Genomic DNA, 16,644 nt, shown 5'->3' on the forward strand with positions numbered 1-16,644 from the left:
GTGTGTGTGTGTGTGTGTGTGTGTGTGTGTGTGTGTGTGTGTGTGTGTGTGTGTGTGTGTGTGTGTGTGTGTGTGTGTGTGTGTGTCTGTGTGTGTGTGTGTGTGTGTGTGTGTGTGTGTGTGTGTGTGGTGTGTGTGTGTGTGTGTGTGTGTGTGTGTGTGTGTGTGTGTGTGTGTGTGTGTGTGTGTGTGTGTGTGTGTGTGTGTGTGTGTGTGTGTGTGTGTGTGTGTATTACCTTAAGGGTGCTGTGACCATCATTCTGCTTACAAGCATTCCCACTGTTCCATTGACCTGAATGGTGGAAGGTAGAGATCTACCCCTTGCAGTACTGGCTTAGGGTGCATGTTTCCACATATGTGGCTAAGCTGCAGAATATCACACTGCATGTTTGGGCAGCACACTCTCCTGACAGCAGAAGATTGATGTTATAACTTTCTTCTTTCAGGTGTCATACAACAGTGACTAGCATCCCTTCTAATTGGTGAGCCTTCCTTACCCTCTGACTTCCATCCTGTGTACCATCTTCCCCAGTACGCATGCCCCCAAATCAATCCCAGGGCAGGCTGAGCACACTAAGTGCTTTATTCCTGTTCTCCACAGAGCTGCCTACACTGTACAATTGTACTGTTTCAACTATAGATGCATTTCTGCTTTTCTTCTTATGTTTATGCACTGCTAACTTCTTGTATTTTTGTTTTCACTGGCAGATATGCAACAGTTCAGAACATCCCAGAAAGCAACAGCGTTCCGATTTAAATGGGCCAGTAGACAATAATAACATGTCAGAGGTAAGCAGTCTAGCTGAACTAAACCCTCTAAATTAGTTTTGTTAAAGTGCACTTCCTATAAAAACTGTACAACACAAAAACTTCCAGAATACAGTAAAATAATCTGTTTCTTTAAAAGACCATTAGTTCTGTCTTACTGTATGCTTCTGTTCCCAATCCATCTGCTATCAGTTTTTTCATTGCCTTGTGCTGCTCTATTGGTTTGTGGTGAAACATTTATGCACAGGGTAGACAGATACAGCAAACTTGCTGGCCTTCATTTAGCATCACTATAATATCATAAACCTACTGCTAATCCTTTGCGAAACAATAGGTAGTGGCATGTTATGGATGAATCATATTTGCTGGCTGTCACTCAGTATCACTGTAATATCATAAACCTTCTGCCAGTCCTTTGTGAAGTAATAGGCAGTGCCATGGTATGAATGCAGCAAATTTGCTGGCTGTCACTTAGTAGCACTATAATGTGGTAAATCTACCGCCAGTCATTCATGAAGTAATGGACAGTTCCATGCACTGACAATATCGTAGCATATGCTGCATAGCTAGACAGTACATTTTGAATTACCTTATAAGGCTGAAGTCTGCATAAACCTGGCACCTCTGTCTTTAGCTCCATTGTCAAACACACACCTAGACTACCTCACTACACACTTTTTTATATAGCAAGACTCAGACTCACTGTACTGCTCTCCTTTGGTGAACTAGTATAATACTGATATCACCACACACTCATTTTCCTCTTAGTTTCTCTCAAGTGCCATCCTCACCAACCCAGGACCCGAGACTAATTTATACACTTTCATATCCTGACAATGATCACGAGTCTGCATAGGCCAACTCACTTGCAATAGTATAAATAATACGTTTGACCAAATACATGTATGTATAGTGTGAAGCAACCTAGACATCGTTACTCTGTGTTAAAATAGAGCTACGCTCATCAACAATAAACACCTGACCACACTTCCCTGACTATAGTGTAATATGATTTGATCACCAAGAACAAGTTAAGGAGGGGGTGTATACTTACTAAAGAATTAATTGAGTGTGAAACCATAGATATTTTCCGCAACAATCTGACTTGGCCTAAAATGGATTGTCGGTGATCTTTATCTACCAACCTAAAAAGTCAGTTGTAGCAGCTGAGATAGTGTTATCCCTCAGTGATGTCATATTATGCCTCTCAACCTCTTACAGCAAGAAATCTGGACAAAGCCATAACTAAAAGTAGGACAGAGGCCCAAAAATGGGGACAATTTTTAAATACTGTTCTTACAAACTTAGAAAGTTAGTAGAATAACGTTTTGCATTAGCATGAATTTTCCAAAGAGTATGAAGTCTGAAACTCAAATGTTGGTCATTATTTTCTAATTTCGGTCTTTTATGATTTGCTACTAATTTGCCAGAAAACCACAATTTTATAAAAAACTGACCAAAAATGTGAGGCACAAATCTGGATATTCTGCGAAAATCTGTATAGTTGAGAGGTATTATCACATTAATCTTTTATTGACATCCTAATCATTCTGTCCATAACTGTATAACAGAAAGAGAACATGATTATGCTAAGTGACATCAACACAGACTTCCTTAGCTTCTCCAGGTCTGACATAAACAGCTGACTGCAGTCTTTACCAGTTAACCAGGGAGCCAGTCAGTCTAAACATAATGTTCAGTAACTACACAATCCTTGACTTTCTCATTACAAACCAAACTGGCAAAAGTTAATTACATTCACACTGACCCACCTAATATTAGTGACCTTTGTGCCATTGCATTACCATGGTTACAGAAAAAGCCACTCCTTCCTAACTGATCTCCATAATGCTTTAAACTCCATTGACTGGACCAGATTCCATCAATCCACATGTGTAAGCTTCTCTGCTAATCTCTTTCCTACTAAGTCTGCAGAACTGGCTTTTTTGAATAACAAAACACCTCTATAAACTAACCCATTTATCACAGATGATCAGGAGATTATACCTGGGCTAATCAGAAAAATGCAGACTCCCGGCGGCCATACCACGTACATCATTCTGTACAACCAAACAGTGCCGGCTTTCAGATGACTAAATGCAATGCACACATGTTGTTGTAACCAACAACCTTAATAAAGCAAAGGAAATTATGTAAAGCTGTTAGCAATCTAAAGGTTGACCAAATGCAAGTAATTTACCTTCTACTTTCATTCCTGAAGATCTTGTAAAATGATTCTCCACTTATTTCCAAAATCATTGCACTAATAATAGATGCATCCCCTTCATAGGACAGTAACCATTTTGTACTAAGAAACCAGGCAGATGGCCAAATTCTTTCTCAGCTGTAGATGTGCTGACATTCATGTCCTATGCCTGTGATTTATCAAATTATATGGTGACAAAATTATACCCCTGGTGTAACACCTGTTTTTCTTCTCCCTCACATCACAAACTTTTTCCAGACAGTGGAAATAATTGGTCATTATTCTTACTGCCAGTAGAACAAACTAGCAAACACATCTGAACATAGTATCACATCTCCTACATCAAGGAAAGCTGTTGTAAAATCCAGTATGTAATCGTATTGAAGGTTAAGCATGCTACTTTGTTATTCTTCCGCTTAATAGCACAGAGTGCTAAAAAGTAGAAGTCTCCAAATGGCTCTGAGCACACTCACAAACAAAATAGTATCACTAACATGTCAGCTGACAGATCTATAAGTGATTTCACCAGTACTTTAGACTGCAGAAATTACTACCTCTTGGTAAACTACCTATCTTTGGTCCCCCTGAAAATAGTTTGTTCACAAATTTCCTGTTTGACAGAACCTTTACTGTTTAGTTTAGGAATAGTATCTGTTTGCCCTAAAACATCTTCATAGGTGTCCCTTAGGGACCAATATTAGACCATATTCTTTTTAACCTTTTCATTAATCACCTTCTCACCAACCTAATGATAGCTAATCTCATTCTTTATGCAGACAACCTAATCATCTTTGAATCAGCCCCTCCCCACAAAATAATATTAGAAAAAAATCAAGTAATTGTAAATAAACGCTCTATTTGAATAAATAATTAATAGCTTATAGTAAATGCTAAATGAAACAAAGTGATGCTCTTTGGAGCCGCAAGTAAACTAAAAGGTTCACCTAAGGTTACAGTACCTCTTCCTCTTTGTAGATGAAATATTGAACATGTGTTCTTCCGATGTCCAAGCTTAATTCTTAATCTATTGTTAATGTCCATTTGCATCAATAATGTAAAAGCAATAATAAATGCAGCTTTATATGGCTGTTGCAAAATCTCGCACTTTAGTATCTCTGTAGGGATGGCAGAAATATGTGAAAATATATTATAACCATAGTTAAGAGCATTGACAACCCCTCCATCCTGTGCCTCAAAGACAGATCTCGCAGTCTCGCATGCTATCCATTAAGATGCAGAGGGTCATTCTCCTCTCATCCCCAAATAACGCATCATTGCATCACTGTTAAGAGTATTAAATGGGTACTAGTAGAAGAACAAACTGACCTGTTCATTCACATACACGAAATCCTGTATAATATAGCAATAACCCATGCCTGGGTGTGGGTAATGCTGGATTTACCCATGGTTGGTATGGTTTGGTCACAAGGGCGAAGCCTGTGTGGCCAAACAAAGACAGCCGTGGGTAAATCTCTGTTTAAAAAAAAGCAACGGAGAAAGGAAGATCTCCGTTACTTTTTTTAAAGCTGTCTCGCTATGTTAAACTTTTTAACATAGCGAGACAGTTTCCAAAAAGCAACGGAGATCTTGCATTCTCCATTGCTGTAAAAAAAAAAAAAGACTTATACTAATGGAAAAAGTCCGGGCGACTGGACCTTTTTCCATTAGTATAAGTCTTTGATTTACAACGTGCACACTGACCAATCAGCGTGCACATTTTGGAATATTAATGGGGGGGTCGTTGTATAATATAGCAATAACCCATGCCTGGGTGTGGGTAATGCTAAATTTACCCACACCCAGAAGTGGGTTATTGCTATTATACCATGACATTATTTAAGAAAAGAAACTATTACTTTTCTTAAATAATGGCATAGTATAATGCCTGTTTGCTGCCCTTCCGCAGATGTCTGGCATCCGCGGCAGTTCTGATGTACTGCGCGCCTGGGCAGTACATCAGAGCTGTGGGCAAAAGCAACGGAGAAAGCAAGATCTCCATTGCTTTTTTTTAGTGTTTCGCTATGTTAAATGAGTTTAACATAGCGAGACAGTTTTAAAATAAGCAACGGACATCTCCGTTGCTTATTTTAAAAGTCGGATCTGTCTCACTATGTTAAACCCATTTAACATAGTGAGACAGTGTTTAAAAACGAGTTATACTAATGGAAAAAGTCCGGGCGACCGGACCTTTTTCCATTAGTATAACTCGATTACAACGCACGCTGGACAATCAGCGTGCACGTTTTGGGGGGTCATGGTATAATATAGCAATAACCCACGGCTGGGTGTGGGTAATGCTGGATTTACCCACGGTTGGCATGGTTTGGTCACGAGAGTGAAGCCCGAGTGACTAAACAAAGTCAACCGTGGGTAAATCTAGCATTAGCCACATCCAGCAGTGGGTTATTGCTATTATACAATGGTGTTAGTTTTGTGTTGTGTTATCTTTGTGTTGTTGTTATTTAGGTTTTTGTTTGCTTTACTTTGTATTCTTCCACTTTTTGTGAGGTAAAATAGTCCACACTTTAACTTTGTGTTTATTGTTTATTTCTGTTTTAATTTAAATCCACATTATTATTAATGTTTCAAGAGATGTTAGGAAATAATTATATAAGTAGATGTAGTTTTAAAGCTTTTGTTTTGTCTTCATGTTGTAGTTTCTATGCACAGTGTATATTAATTACAGTAGGTGTGAAAAAGATGCTTTAGTGTAGTTTAATTAATTGGTCACAAGATGGCAATGTAGTGCTTGTTAATTCAGTTTTAGAATAATTGGTATAAGTTGGTGGTGTATTTTGTTGAATTCACCTTGTATTAAAATATATGGCATTGCATGGAGCTGATGTGTTTGTTTGCTTGTCATGTGTCCTAGGGAGGATGGTTTATGAACAGGGGCACTTCGACCTATCTATTTGTGGTTTGGTTAAAAAGGAGCGGAGACCGCTGTGTATGTAGTGTTTCTTCCTTTTTTCTACAGCCCTTGCGCAGACCAAATTTTTGTGAATGTTATGATGCATTTTTTGTAACATTTCTATTAAGTTGTCAGGCATTATTAGATAGTTATTGGGTTTAATACATAGATTATTTGTTACATTTCTGTTAACAAGGAAAAGAACATTAACAGCAGCTGAAAAAAAGGGTTTGCCTTGTTAACGGAAAAGCACGAAATAAAGCATGTCTTAAACCCGAGAACTATCTAATAATGCCTGACTACTTAACAGAAGTCTTACAAAAAAGATATTGATTTGGAAGGGAGAATTCAAGGGCAGCTTTTCCCAGATTTAGGGGGCACATACTTCTCTTCAAACTCCAGATATGCTGTACTGTCCCAAATCCAAATAATACACGGCTTGGTGGGAAGCTTGCTGTGTCACTTGCTCTTGCAATGTATTTCTGTTAGTCTCAATACCTCTTTCCCTTAACAGAATGCCTCTTGCCTCTTTTTACTGGGGTGTAATGGTCCAAACAGTCCTTTTTAGGTAGTATTAAAGTGAAAAAGGAGTTTTCTGACTTTTGAGATGATATTAATATGAGGAAAATCTTGGTTATGATTGTATAGACTGTTGTGATGGCTGCAGGATATGTTAGTGGCCCGGACTTCTTACTTAGGTTAACTTTGAGTTTATAATGTGCACGCTGGTTGGATTGGCCAATCAGCGTGCTGTTTCTCATCTTTGTAGAAATGCCATTGTATAATAACACTTCTCCTACAGTCACAGCCAGGCTGCCAGCAAAAGTGATTCCATACTAAGTAATTTCTTTGTAAATAATGCAGACATACTGTAACAAACTACAGGGAATGTGACATGACTTCGACTGACCATATATTCTTATTTTTTAGTACCCATGCTATGGGACACTCTCTCAAATGAGAAGACATTGCTTCTCAGATAAAGGCTACAAGTTAAAATTGGAGAAACACTTACAAGCCATGTTCCTTGTCCCTGTTCTCAGTATCACACAGGTTACTGAGAGGTGACCTCTGCCTTGCATACAGGGCTTCAACAGACCTTATTCTGTCATACCTGTTACACATTCACATGTCCAGTACTATCATAAACACCAGCTCAGTGGATCTCAGTCTGTTTTGCAAAATAAATAGAATATGTTGGAAGCAAAGGTTTTTGTATCACATCTGTGAAACCACCTTCTCCTCCACATAAAGCGAAATACTATTTGAACAAATGGCTGAGTAACCACAAATTCACCCCGTTTAGCACCGCTGTCCCTCATGGATAGTGGTAACATATAAATGTCCCAACATGTCCTTGTTCGGCCTATGCAAAATTAAGGGCTAAAACCTACCATTGGAATGTAAGGCTGTACTTCTTAAGATTGTCACAGATCAATAGACTAGTAAGTACCTATGAACCTGTAGGAAAGAGCCACCTGCTTCTGCTTGAAACAACCTGTTTTAACTTAACATAAAAAACATTTGTACTCATCTGGTGCAATTGCACGATTCTTTATTAATAATAAGTATCAAACAGATGGTTAAATACCTCAGTCTGTGAATGTAAATAATGTATTTAACTATACAGTAGATCTCAGGTTAAGTAATACATACCAAAACTGTCATGACCGGTCATTCTCCGTAGGTTTTATACAGTTCTATAATAACACACAGTGCTCTGCTTTGCATGCACTCTAGGGAGGACATGCCTGTTTGTGGGTAACCCATACTATGTCGATCTGCATATAGAGATGTGTATAACCTACTTGATTTTTATATACTTTAATGGATCCTACTACATTTATATCTATGTAAATAATGATATTGCTGAGTAGTAGTTGAAACGGGTCCATTTGGGATCAGTCCATTACCAGGTTAAAAGACTTAATAAGTAAATTAAAAAAAACATACTTAGTATCCCATAACAGGAAATTTTAATTCTTACAAAAATGTAAGTCTAGGCAAATATGACACAATGTATATATTAACATATCTATTTATTATTAATTAGTTCAGTTTTATATGTTTATGCTACTTTCACTGCAAACTCCTCTTCCCTCACACACACACTCACTTGCACAGCCTTGTGGTCAAGCACTCTTTATTTTGGCCCACTTCAAACTATATGACCTAGTCAGCTTCACCCTGACAAAATCACTCAAACATTTTATAATTTTTTGCCTAGAAGCAGAGCATTCGTAACCATAAATGGTGAGGTTGGACAATAATGTACTGTACTGTCATTGTTTTGTTATAACAATAATAATTTTTTAGGGTGTGAGATGTGCTGTAATATACTCAAAACTGCCCGACATGCCTTGATATGTAAGCTAAAGCTGTACAAAGTCATCCCATTCTTCAAGAGATAAAAATTGAGAAATACTTTATAGGCACTGCATGAAAATATTTTTTTTGTTTTGTTTTCTTTTTGATTTAGTGAAACAAAAAATACATTAACTTGATGCAGCTCGGAGTCAGAGAAAAACTGTACATGATGCAGCATGCACTGACGAACTGCAATCACAATCTGAGCTCTTCCTCAGGAAATTGAGATGCAGATATGCAACTGTCTCCTGAGAGAGTGAAAAGTCAGCTGCACATGATACGTTCTAGCAGTGTATAGCTGTACATTCCCTTCTGCAGATCTTAAAATGGTTCGGACATCTCTGCACCCTGAAGTCTCAGAAGTCAAATCTGGAAGCAGTACTTTCTTATCTTCAAACAGTAGTTATAGTTGATGTGTGACTGCAGGAGGCAAAAACTTGGATTAATTTCCTTCTTGCTCAAACTTAGAATCTCCAAGAAAGCTAAGTTGATAAGAATAGAGGAAGGAGGAAACATTTCAATTTATTTGGCCTTCAGGAAGTGGTAGAACGACTTGACATGGGTCATTTCTTACAGTAGAAATGGACATTGCTTTGTTTAGATTCTATACAACCAGTAATATGATAGCTTGCACAGTAACACTCAAAGTTAATTTAGTGAGAGTAATTCACTTGTGCAGACAAAAAACAAGTACTCATATAAGCATGGATCCTAAAACAGTATGCCATAGCTGTTAGTTTCTCCACTGTGACAATGATTGTTCCTTACTGGTAATAAGATGACAAAAGTAAGTTTGGCCTGAAACTGACATCCTTAAAGGAGATCACCTGTGTTACTTCGTATGTGTGGCATGCCTGAAAGTTTTTTTCTCTTGATAGAGTCATGATATTTCCAGACTTTGACATGGCTTTGGAACAGGTAAAATGGTATTAGGATCTGCCCTGTTATATTTGTATTCCAACTGTGCAAAGGCTAAAATCTGACTGAAGATCTGGAGAGGGCCTCTGCTTTGCCCTGCCAGTAGGTCAGTGCTGAATAACTGGGCTAATATTATACTTTAGCCACTTAGTATACAGAGATGTAATGTTCTAGATAATTACATTAATTACTTACATTTTCCTAATGTGGGAAATCTTTGTTGATGCCACTGACTGAAATGCTAGAAGGCTATATAGGTTCATAGGTTCATACTAGGCTATCTGCCCTAGGGCATTTATAAGCCTAGCCAGAATGTGTTTGGCTTTCACCACCCATTTTAAATTAATTTTGCTATGCCCTTTTTCGAGGTTAGTATACTGTGCCTCTGTCTAACAGTGACACAGAAGTGATACCCGGGGTAAACTTACGATCTCCCATCCACTCATCAAGATTCCTCTTGAAGAGAGTCAATGAGGGACTCTGCCTAACCTGGACTGGGATTTTATTCCAGAGTGAAGGGAGCCTCTGGGTTATGAATCTGTCCCTCCAGCATGTCCTATTTATTTCAGTGCGGAGGTTCAAGTCTCTCGAGTGCGTAGCTCGATGGGATTTGGATTTTCTGAGGTGCAGCATGTCCATTAATTCCGGGTTGGACATGGCTTTATACGTCAGGCACAGATCGCCTCTGAGCAGGCGGTATGCCACTGAGTAGAGCTGGAGTTTCTTTAACCGGGCAGCATATGGCACCTGTTTGAGCCCTTTGATCCTCTTGGTATTAGGATCTGCTAGTGAGCTAGTCTCCTCTACATTATGTTCACATATGACAGTGAAGTACAAAAACATATGATTAATTCTCCCTCCCCCTACAGAAAATTTGGCTCTGTAGTCAAGTCATAGCTTCCTGTGTACCCTTGATATATATTGAGATAAGTAGTAATGTTTGTGATAACGATGTCACGAATATAGACTTGTAGAAAGCCATCTAACTAGAATCCTTGGGCTACGCCATTTTTCCAAACAACTGAGGAGAAAGATGTGAACATAATGTAGAGGAAACTAGCGCACTCTAAAACGGATATCAGGCTATTTACAGCATCTTCATATAGTCCCTGAAGTAACACAAAATGGAAAAGGAGCAGCATTCACACACGGAAAGTAGTTAACATTATATCCTACAATGTTGGACAGCTTGCTAAAGATTTATAACTTGGAAAAAGTAGATAGCGTTAACCTAGTTTTTTATTTTTTTCAACCTGTAACAATTGTGTGGAGTGCAGTATGCTGGTGGGAACGAGCCTGGTTACTCAGAAACTGAAGTGAAGGACAGTTACTGACACAGTGAACTGGCCACATCTGAATTTAAGTTTTGTGGTCAGTGTACTGTGTTTAGTTGAGTCAAGTAGAGGTAGTATAAGTGAGACAATGTTAGTTACAAAGGAGTTTTGTAATGTTGTAGAATACTGTTTGAACATTTTTGATAGAAAGAATAATGTTGCTCATTGTAGGAAATCTAGTTATTTATTTAGTTCTGTAATGCCATTTCAGATGAGGGCACTCAGTTCTATGTTCTGGTGAAGATGAATTCCTAGCTTCCTCATCAGCTGTCAGTTTTGCAACAGTTTTAGATATTAGTAACATTAGTTAAAAACTTGACTCTGATTCTGACTGGCAAGCGAAAAAACTGCTTTAGACACAGAAGCTTTTATAAATAATTTAATGCTGGCTAGCAACGTCTGAAGAGAATTAAATGAATTTGATGCTGACTTGATGTCTGGTACAGCCATTGAATCTGAGCTGAGCGATTTGCAGTAATTGACATACTGGTAAAGACTGGAGCAATGACATGAAGTATTCCTGACACAATGAAGGCGCATGGTCCAAGGACAGAGTCTTGAGATATGCCATGGCTTATTACAGTGTAGTTTTATAATGCATTGTTAGTGTTACACTCAGCCTGTTACTGATCCTTAAGACAATAATCAAAGTAAATAACAGTGTTTTAGGCTGGTGTCTTATTTTGATGACTCTTTTGAGTAGGATGTAAGTGTCAGTAAATCTAAAAAAATAATAAACTATAGAATTACTGCAACAACAACAGTATTTTTATTTATGTATTTATTTTGTACAGATGATGTCAATGACTTCTAAAAAGATAGTATGAAACAATGCTGGTAGCTGTTCAGAAATCTGTTGGTGGTTAATGTATGAAAATATGCTAGTGGGGGGCATTTTTCAGTAATATTACCAAGGGTAGGTAGAAAGCTCAAGTGCAGTATTTTGATATGGCAGCAAAGGTCCCAGTTTAGTACAGCAAGAGTACAGTGATAATACCGGGTGACTTGTTGTACAGTGTGCAAATAAATAAATAAAAAATGATGGTCTTTGTTAAAGAGTGGTTTCAGTTATAAGATGATATTTATATTAAAAGATTTATGGTAATACAGATTGTTTTGATGTGGTTTGATTTTTTGTCAATATTTAGTCTAAGACTGACTCTTTTTTATGAGATCAATTATTGATGGTAGTGTAGTGAGTTGGGTAGGCTATAGATTTTAACATCTGGATAGGAATACTGGTCAGAGTTGTTATACAGTCTGAAATAATCATATGCTGAAGTTAGCAGTTCGGAGTTAAAATGATAGATAACCATGGGTTATCAATTTCTCTAGGAATGTATATGGGGAAATGCCACTTTCATTTTAGGTACACTCCTCTTTTATCCTACTCTGTCATTCAAAAATTGCAGGCAAAATTAGATGAGAAAAGACCTGAACAAAATTTACATTTATGTCACAGGGATGTAAAAATAAATAAACAAATGAAAAATAAAATAAAATAAAATAAAATACAAAGTGAATATTTTTCCTCAGTAAAGCTTAGAGGAGGCAAACTGCCTTTCACTGCAAGTCCAGTACATTCTCTGTCACTGAATATAAACCACTTCACAGCCCAGTCACAAATATCTAGACTTTTGCTGAAATTTAGACCTAAGGCTACAGGTATTGTTTACTCACAAGAGGTTGTGTTTAGTCACTATAGTGGCATACAGAGACACAGCTCTGAATACAGCCCGAGTGACCTCAGTTTGATTAGTAGCTTGGGCATGTAACAGAGTGACAGGCAGAATGAGTGTGCCTATCCTGGGAGAGGAATAATTGTGCTGGTTATCATCCAATGAGCTTTGGCAGAGGCCGGGACTAAAAGGATTTGATGTTGGGTGAGGGGGTGGAGGAAACAGAAACTGGTGTAATTGCCAGCATTGGGGCATGCACTCTTGGTGACCTCCTCATTGCCTGCCCTGTCCATAGAGTGATGTCAACACAAAGGGAATGGAGATGGACCAAAAAAAAATAACTCTGACCCCCAGAAGTATATCCCTTTTCCAGCCTGAACCAAACCCATTAGAGCCTTCACAAGAAGCCAGTGGCCCATTCACAGTAGGACCCTGCCAGCATAGGAACACCTGGACAGGACTTACAGGTAATGACTATTGGTCCAGTGGAGGCCACTTGATCTCCAGTTGGTGAGGATGAAAAAAGAGTCTTATATGTCTAGGCTGCAATAAATTAGAAAGTTTAGATATCAACTCTTTGCCTCATCTTCACACCTCCTGTTTGATATAGGGGAAATAGTCATCCTGGGGCCCACTAGTATTAATGAAGCCACAGAATTCATGCGTTGAAGCATTTCAAGTATGTATTTGTATAGACCCCTTCCTGTTTGACACCCTTTTATTAGAATAACCCCACTTACCCAAACAAAAGAATATGCTTGACCACAATAAAAATTAATATCAAGTACTATAAAATGTGACAGCTTCATGTTGCAAATGCTGCCATACCCATTGCATAAACTCTCCATCTCAGTATAATTCAACCCATCAAGCCATCTTTTCAAGAAGGAACAGTGTAATTACATGGCATCCATAAATTTCAGTATGGGAGCATTGGCATCAAGCACCAGAATGGCCAGTAGGACTTGAGTTTGTTTGCCAAACCTTTTATGAACCAGTGCAGCCACTGGAGCATTAACTGTAATGTTGGTCTGACTAAGGGGATTTAGGATCACAGCTGCTTCCATTTATCTTCACCTAGCTGGACCTCAGAAATTTATGGTGGGTCTACAGACTTTTACTTAAGGCTATTTAATATTATTATGGTATATTGACTTTAGTTTTAAAGGTATGTAAAGAAGAGAAGGCAAGAGCCATGGATGGTCTTTCTAGCAAAACCTATCTGTACGTTTAAAGAAATTCACTCAGGAGGCAGTAACTGGGAACATACTCCAAAATGTAATGGTGCTTCTGGTACCTTGGCTACGAGCCTTCAAGGAATAACATAACCCACCACCCTTTCCCATTATGTATCAAACTGCTCCAATTAAACAATTAATCTAATCATTCAATTAATCTACTAAATAAGCCTACTTAAATAGATATACCCCTATACAAAAAAAAATTCTTTCTTTCAATAAATTCCAAAATAATTACATATACTTTAAACAACGTTATAACCTTACACATTTAAATTCACATCTAAATTCATACATTTAGGTTTTAAAGTAATATAATTCCATATAAATCTACTTTCCATTAAACTGACTAAAAAATTCCCACCTCTTGCAAAAAAAGGTTTAGCTAAAACACTAAAAAAGAAACTAGCATCAGAACCCCATGTGCATTAATAAAATGTTCAGCTACCGGGCTGTCCAAATTCCTATTTCTAATGTGGTCAAGATGTTCAAAAATTCTAACTTTGACCATACACTTAGTTTGTCCTACATACCATCTCACAGGACTGCACCCACACCTTACAATATAAACCACCCCACAAGAAACACATGAAAGCCTTCCCATTGAATGAAACAATTTTCCATTAATCTTCCTAACTGAAATGTTCTTAATCCTAGAACATACTTTATATTTTCCACATGGGAAGGATCCCACACTAGCCCCATGTATAAAAACGTTTTAAAAACTTAACAACTCCCTCAAATTTAAATATCTTTCATAAGAAAATGTGACATGTGAAGGGAACAAATGCTTTAATTGCTCATCTTCACATACCACTGGCCACAGATCCTTCACTAACCTTCTCAAAATATTAGAAAGTGGGGAAAATTTGGTTACAAAAAACAATTCTTTATCCTGCCTTTCAGTATCCTGAGCAAATAAATGACTTCTAGAACCACCGTATCTATTACTACTCCTACTGTCACTACCCCCCACATTTAACACACTATCCTTAGCTCTTTTCAGGTTAATGCTCATTTGCGATAATTTCTGTTCTAACTTCATAAACTCTCCTGCCACTAATCTTTTGTCATTAGTTTACTCTTTTGTTAATTTTTAAATGTTTAAATTTTATTTTTAATTTTTACTTGTTGCCACTGGAGCTTTTCTCCCCGGGCCTCTACTGAAAATGGAAATATATCCAGTTAGACTAGCCCGATTAACAAATGTAAAATAAAAATAAAAATAAAATGTGAGAAGTGTTATCATAGATCCTTTTAAATTCTCCCCTAGGCAATGCTTCCATCAAATGTGACAGATGCAAATTATTAGCCTGTAAAAAGTTATCAACAGCAGTGGGGTTAATATGGGCTTTGTGTTCTACCTTCAAATTTTCCTCAACATAAAATTCCACATCCAAAAATTTAATATTCTTTCTATCTACAGTGAATGTGAACTGCAACCCCAATTCATTCTGGTTCAACTGATCAATGAATACTGAAAACTCTTCCAAATTACCCCTACAAACAAAAATCAAATCATCAATATAACACTTAAACAAAATAACTTTGTCAGCAAAAAATTCCCTAAGATAAATAAATCTATTCTCAAAAATGACCATAAAAATACTAGCATAACTGGAGGCAAAAGAGGCCCCCATCACAGTACCTTTTTTGCTGCTGTGTGTTGAATTTTATAAGTTTAAAGATAATGGACACCTAACATACCTGGTCTCTCACTCAGAATTTCTAAGACTCAGTTTACCAGAAGAATCATCTTTAGTATTGTAAGCAAGGTTCTAAAAATATAGACCTCCTGCTGGATGTAAGTTGCCTTCTTTGTGTCACCACGGGTATTACAAGATTACTACTCTCTCCACTTTTTTCCCTCTAAAAATGTTTTATTTATTTCAACAACTCCGGTTTCCTCACACATTCCAAAGACATGCTTCTGGGGCGTTTCTCCCCGGGCCTCCGCTGAAAACAGGCTCTGTGGAACCTAGTCGGACTTTCCCGGTCAACAAAATGATAAATAAAAAAAAAATAAAACAAGCAAGAATAGCAATCACACTTAACTTGAATTTGATAACAGACATTGTAACAAAAATCTGGTTTTGTAAGCAGAAACATACTTGGTGTTTGTAAGCATTAAGATACAGTTGTTTGTTTATTTGGTATTTGAAAAGCAGAAACACAGCATTTGTTACACATTCTAACCAGTGTCTTACCTTACTATGGTGCTACTTCAACCTATTAGACTTAGTACATTGTTAAAGTTGTCTGTAATGATCTGCCTAGACACTGCTTCCTATTCTTTGTGATTCTTTACTCTTCCCTGGATATTTATCTATGTACCTACTTATTGTACCATTTCTTGTACCAACTCTCTGTCTTCTGATAATCCTTCCATTACTCTCTGACTAATATCCTCTACTCTCCTAATTGTCTCCATTTCTCCTAGAACTGTACTATTCACTTTCTGCTCACACTGTATTTTTTCTCTTTGCAGTTTGCTCGGGCCATCCACAAGCCTCGGGATAGGGCCCCACCCCCCACACCTTCGGTTCTGAAGCAAATTCTCAGCAAAAGCTCAAATCAGCCCTGGGAAATCTCAACTTTTAAACACAAGCCTTCCAGTAGAATTAATTATTAGGTGAATGTCATTGAATTGTTTTTAACAATTGTCTCTTACTTTGTGATGATCATTGTGAGGTGACCACAGCTGCATTAAGCTCCATTCAGCTTGTAACTTGGAGAGCTTTAATGAAGTCGGCCACTAGGTAGGAACATACTTTACTATTTGTACAAGTTCCTTATTCCCTCTGTATACAAACAGGTGAGCTCCAGAGTCTAAGGTTAAAACTATTCCAAAACAAACCTTTAGTTCAGTCCCAATTCCTTTAGCTCTACTTATCCTTATAGAGCTTGCTAGCAACATTTGGTATCTGTAAGCTGAAAAGCTCTAACATAGTGTATTGTCTTACTTACATTTCCTGGATCCTGATTGTTTTTTTCTTTTCTGTTTGGAATCCCTCCTGCTGGGGTTGCTCTGCCTGCTCCATTCGCCTTTTAGGCTCACTCCGTTCTGCTCTCATATCCCACCTGCCCCCAGTCCTTCTACTCTTGAACACTAGGCAGACGCTCCCTCACACTATCCATCCAATTAGATGCACTTCCTGTTATCCTGTTTCCTGCTTCAAGACCTATACCATGCTCATGCTTTACCTATCACTTCTTACTACAC

The 16,644-nt window shown here is 37.8% G+C and overlaps 1 protein-coding gene across 7 annotated transcripts in view; it reads left to right on the forward strand.

Moving 5' to 3' along the window:
- The window catches only part of APBA2 (amyloid beta precursor protein binding family A member 2), a 2,738,723-nt gene that overhangs the window by 1,980,233 nt on the left and 741,846 nt on the right, over positions 1-16,644 (forward strand). For 6 of the 7 annotated variants that reach the window (XM_044078549.1, XM_044078553.1, XM_044078554.1 and 3 more), the window contains one exon: positions 706-789. In XM_044078549.1, the coding sequence (XP_043934484.1) occupies positions 706-789 (84 nt within the window). The remainder of the gene's footprint in view (positions 1-705; positions 790-16,644) is intronic. The other variant, XM_044078555.1, reaches the window with a different exon arrangement.

This window comes from Protopterus annectens, chromosome 7.part1, assembly GCF_019279795.1.
Source record: "Protopterus annectens isolate FY-2018-M chromosome 7.part1, PAN1.0, whole genome shotgun sequence".
NCBI classification, from domain to species: Eukaryota; Metazoa; Chordata; order Ceratodontiformes; family Protopteridae; genus Protopterus; species Protopterus annectens.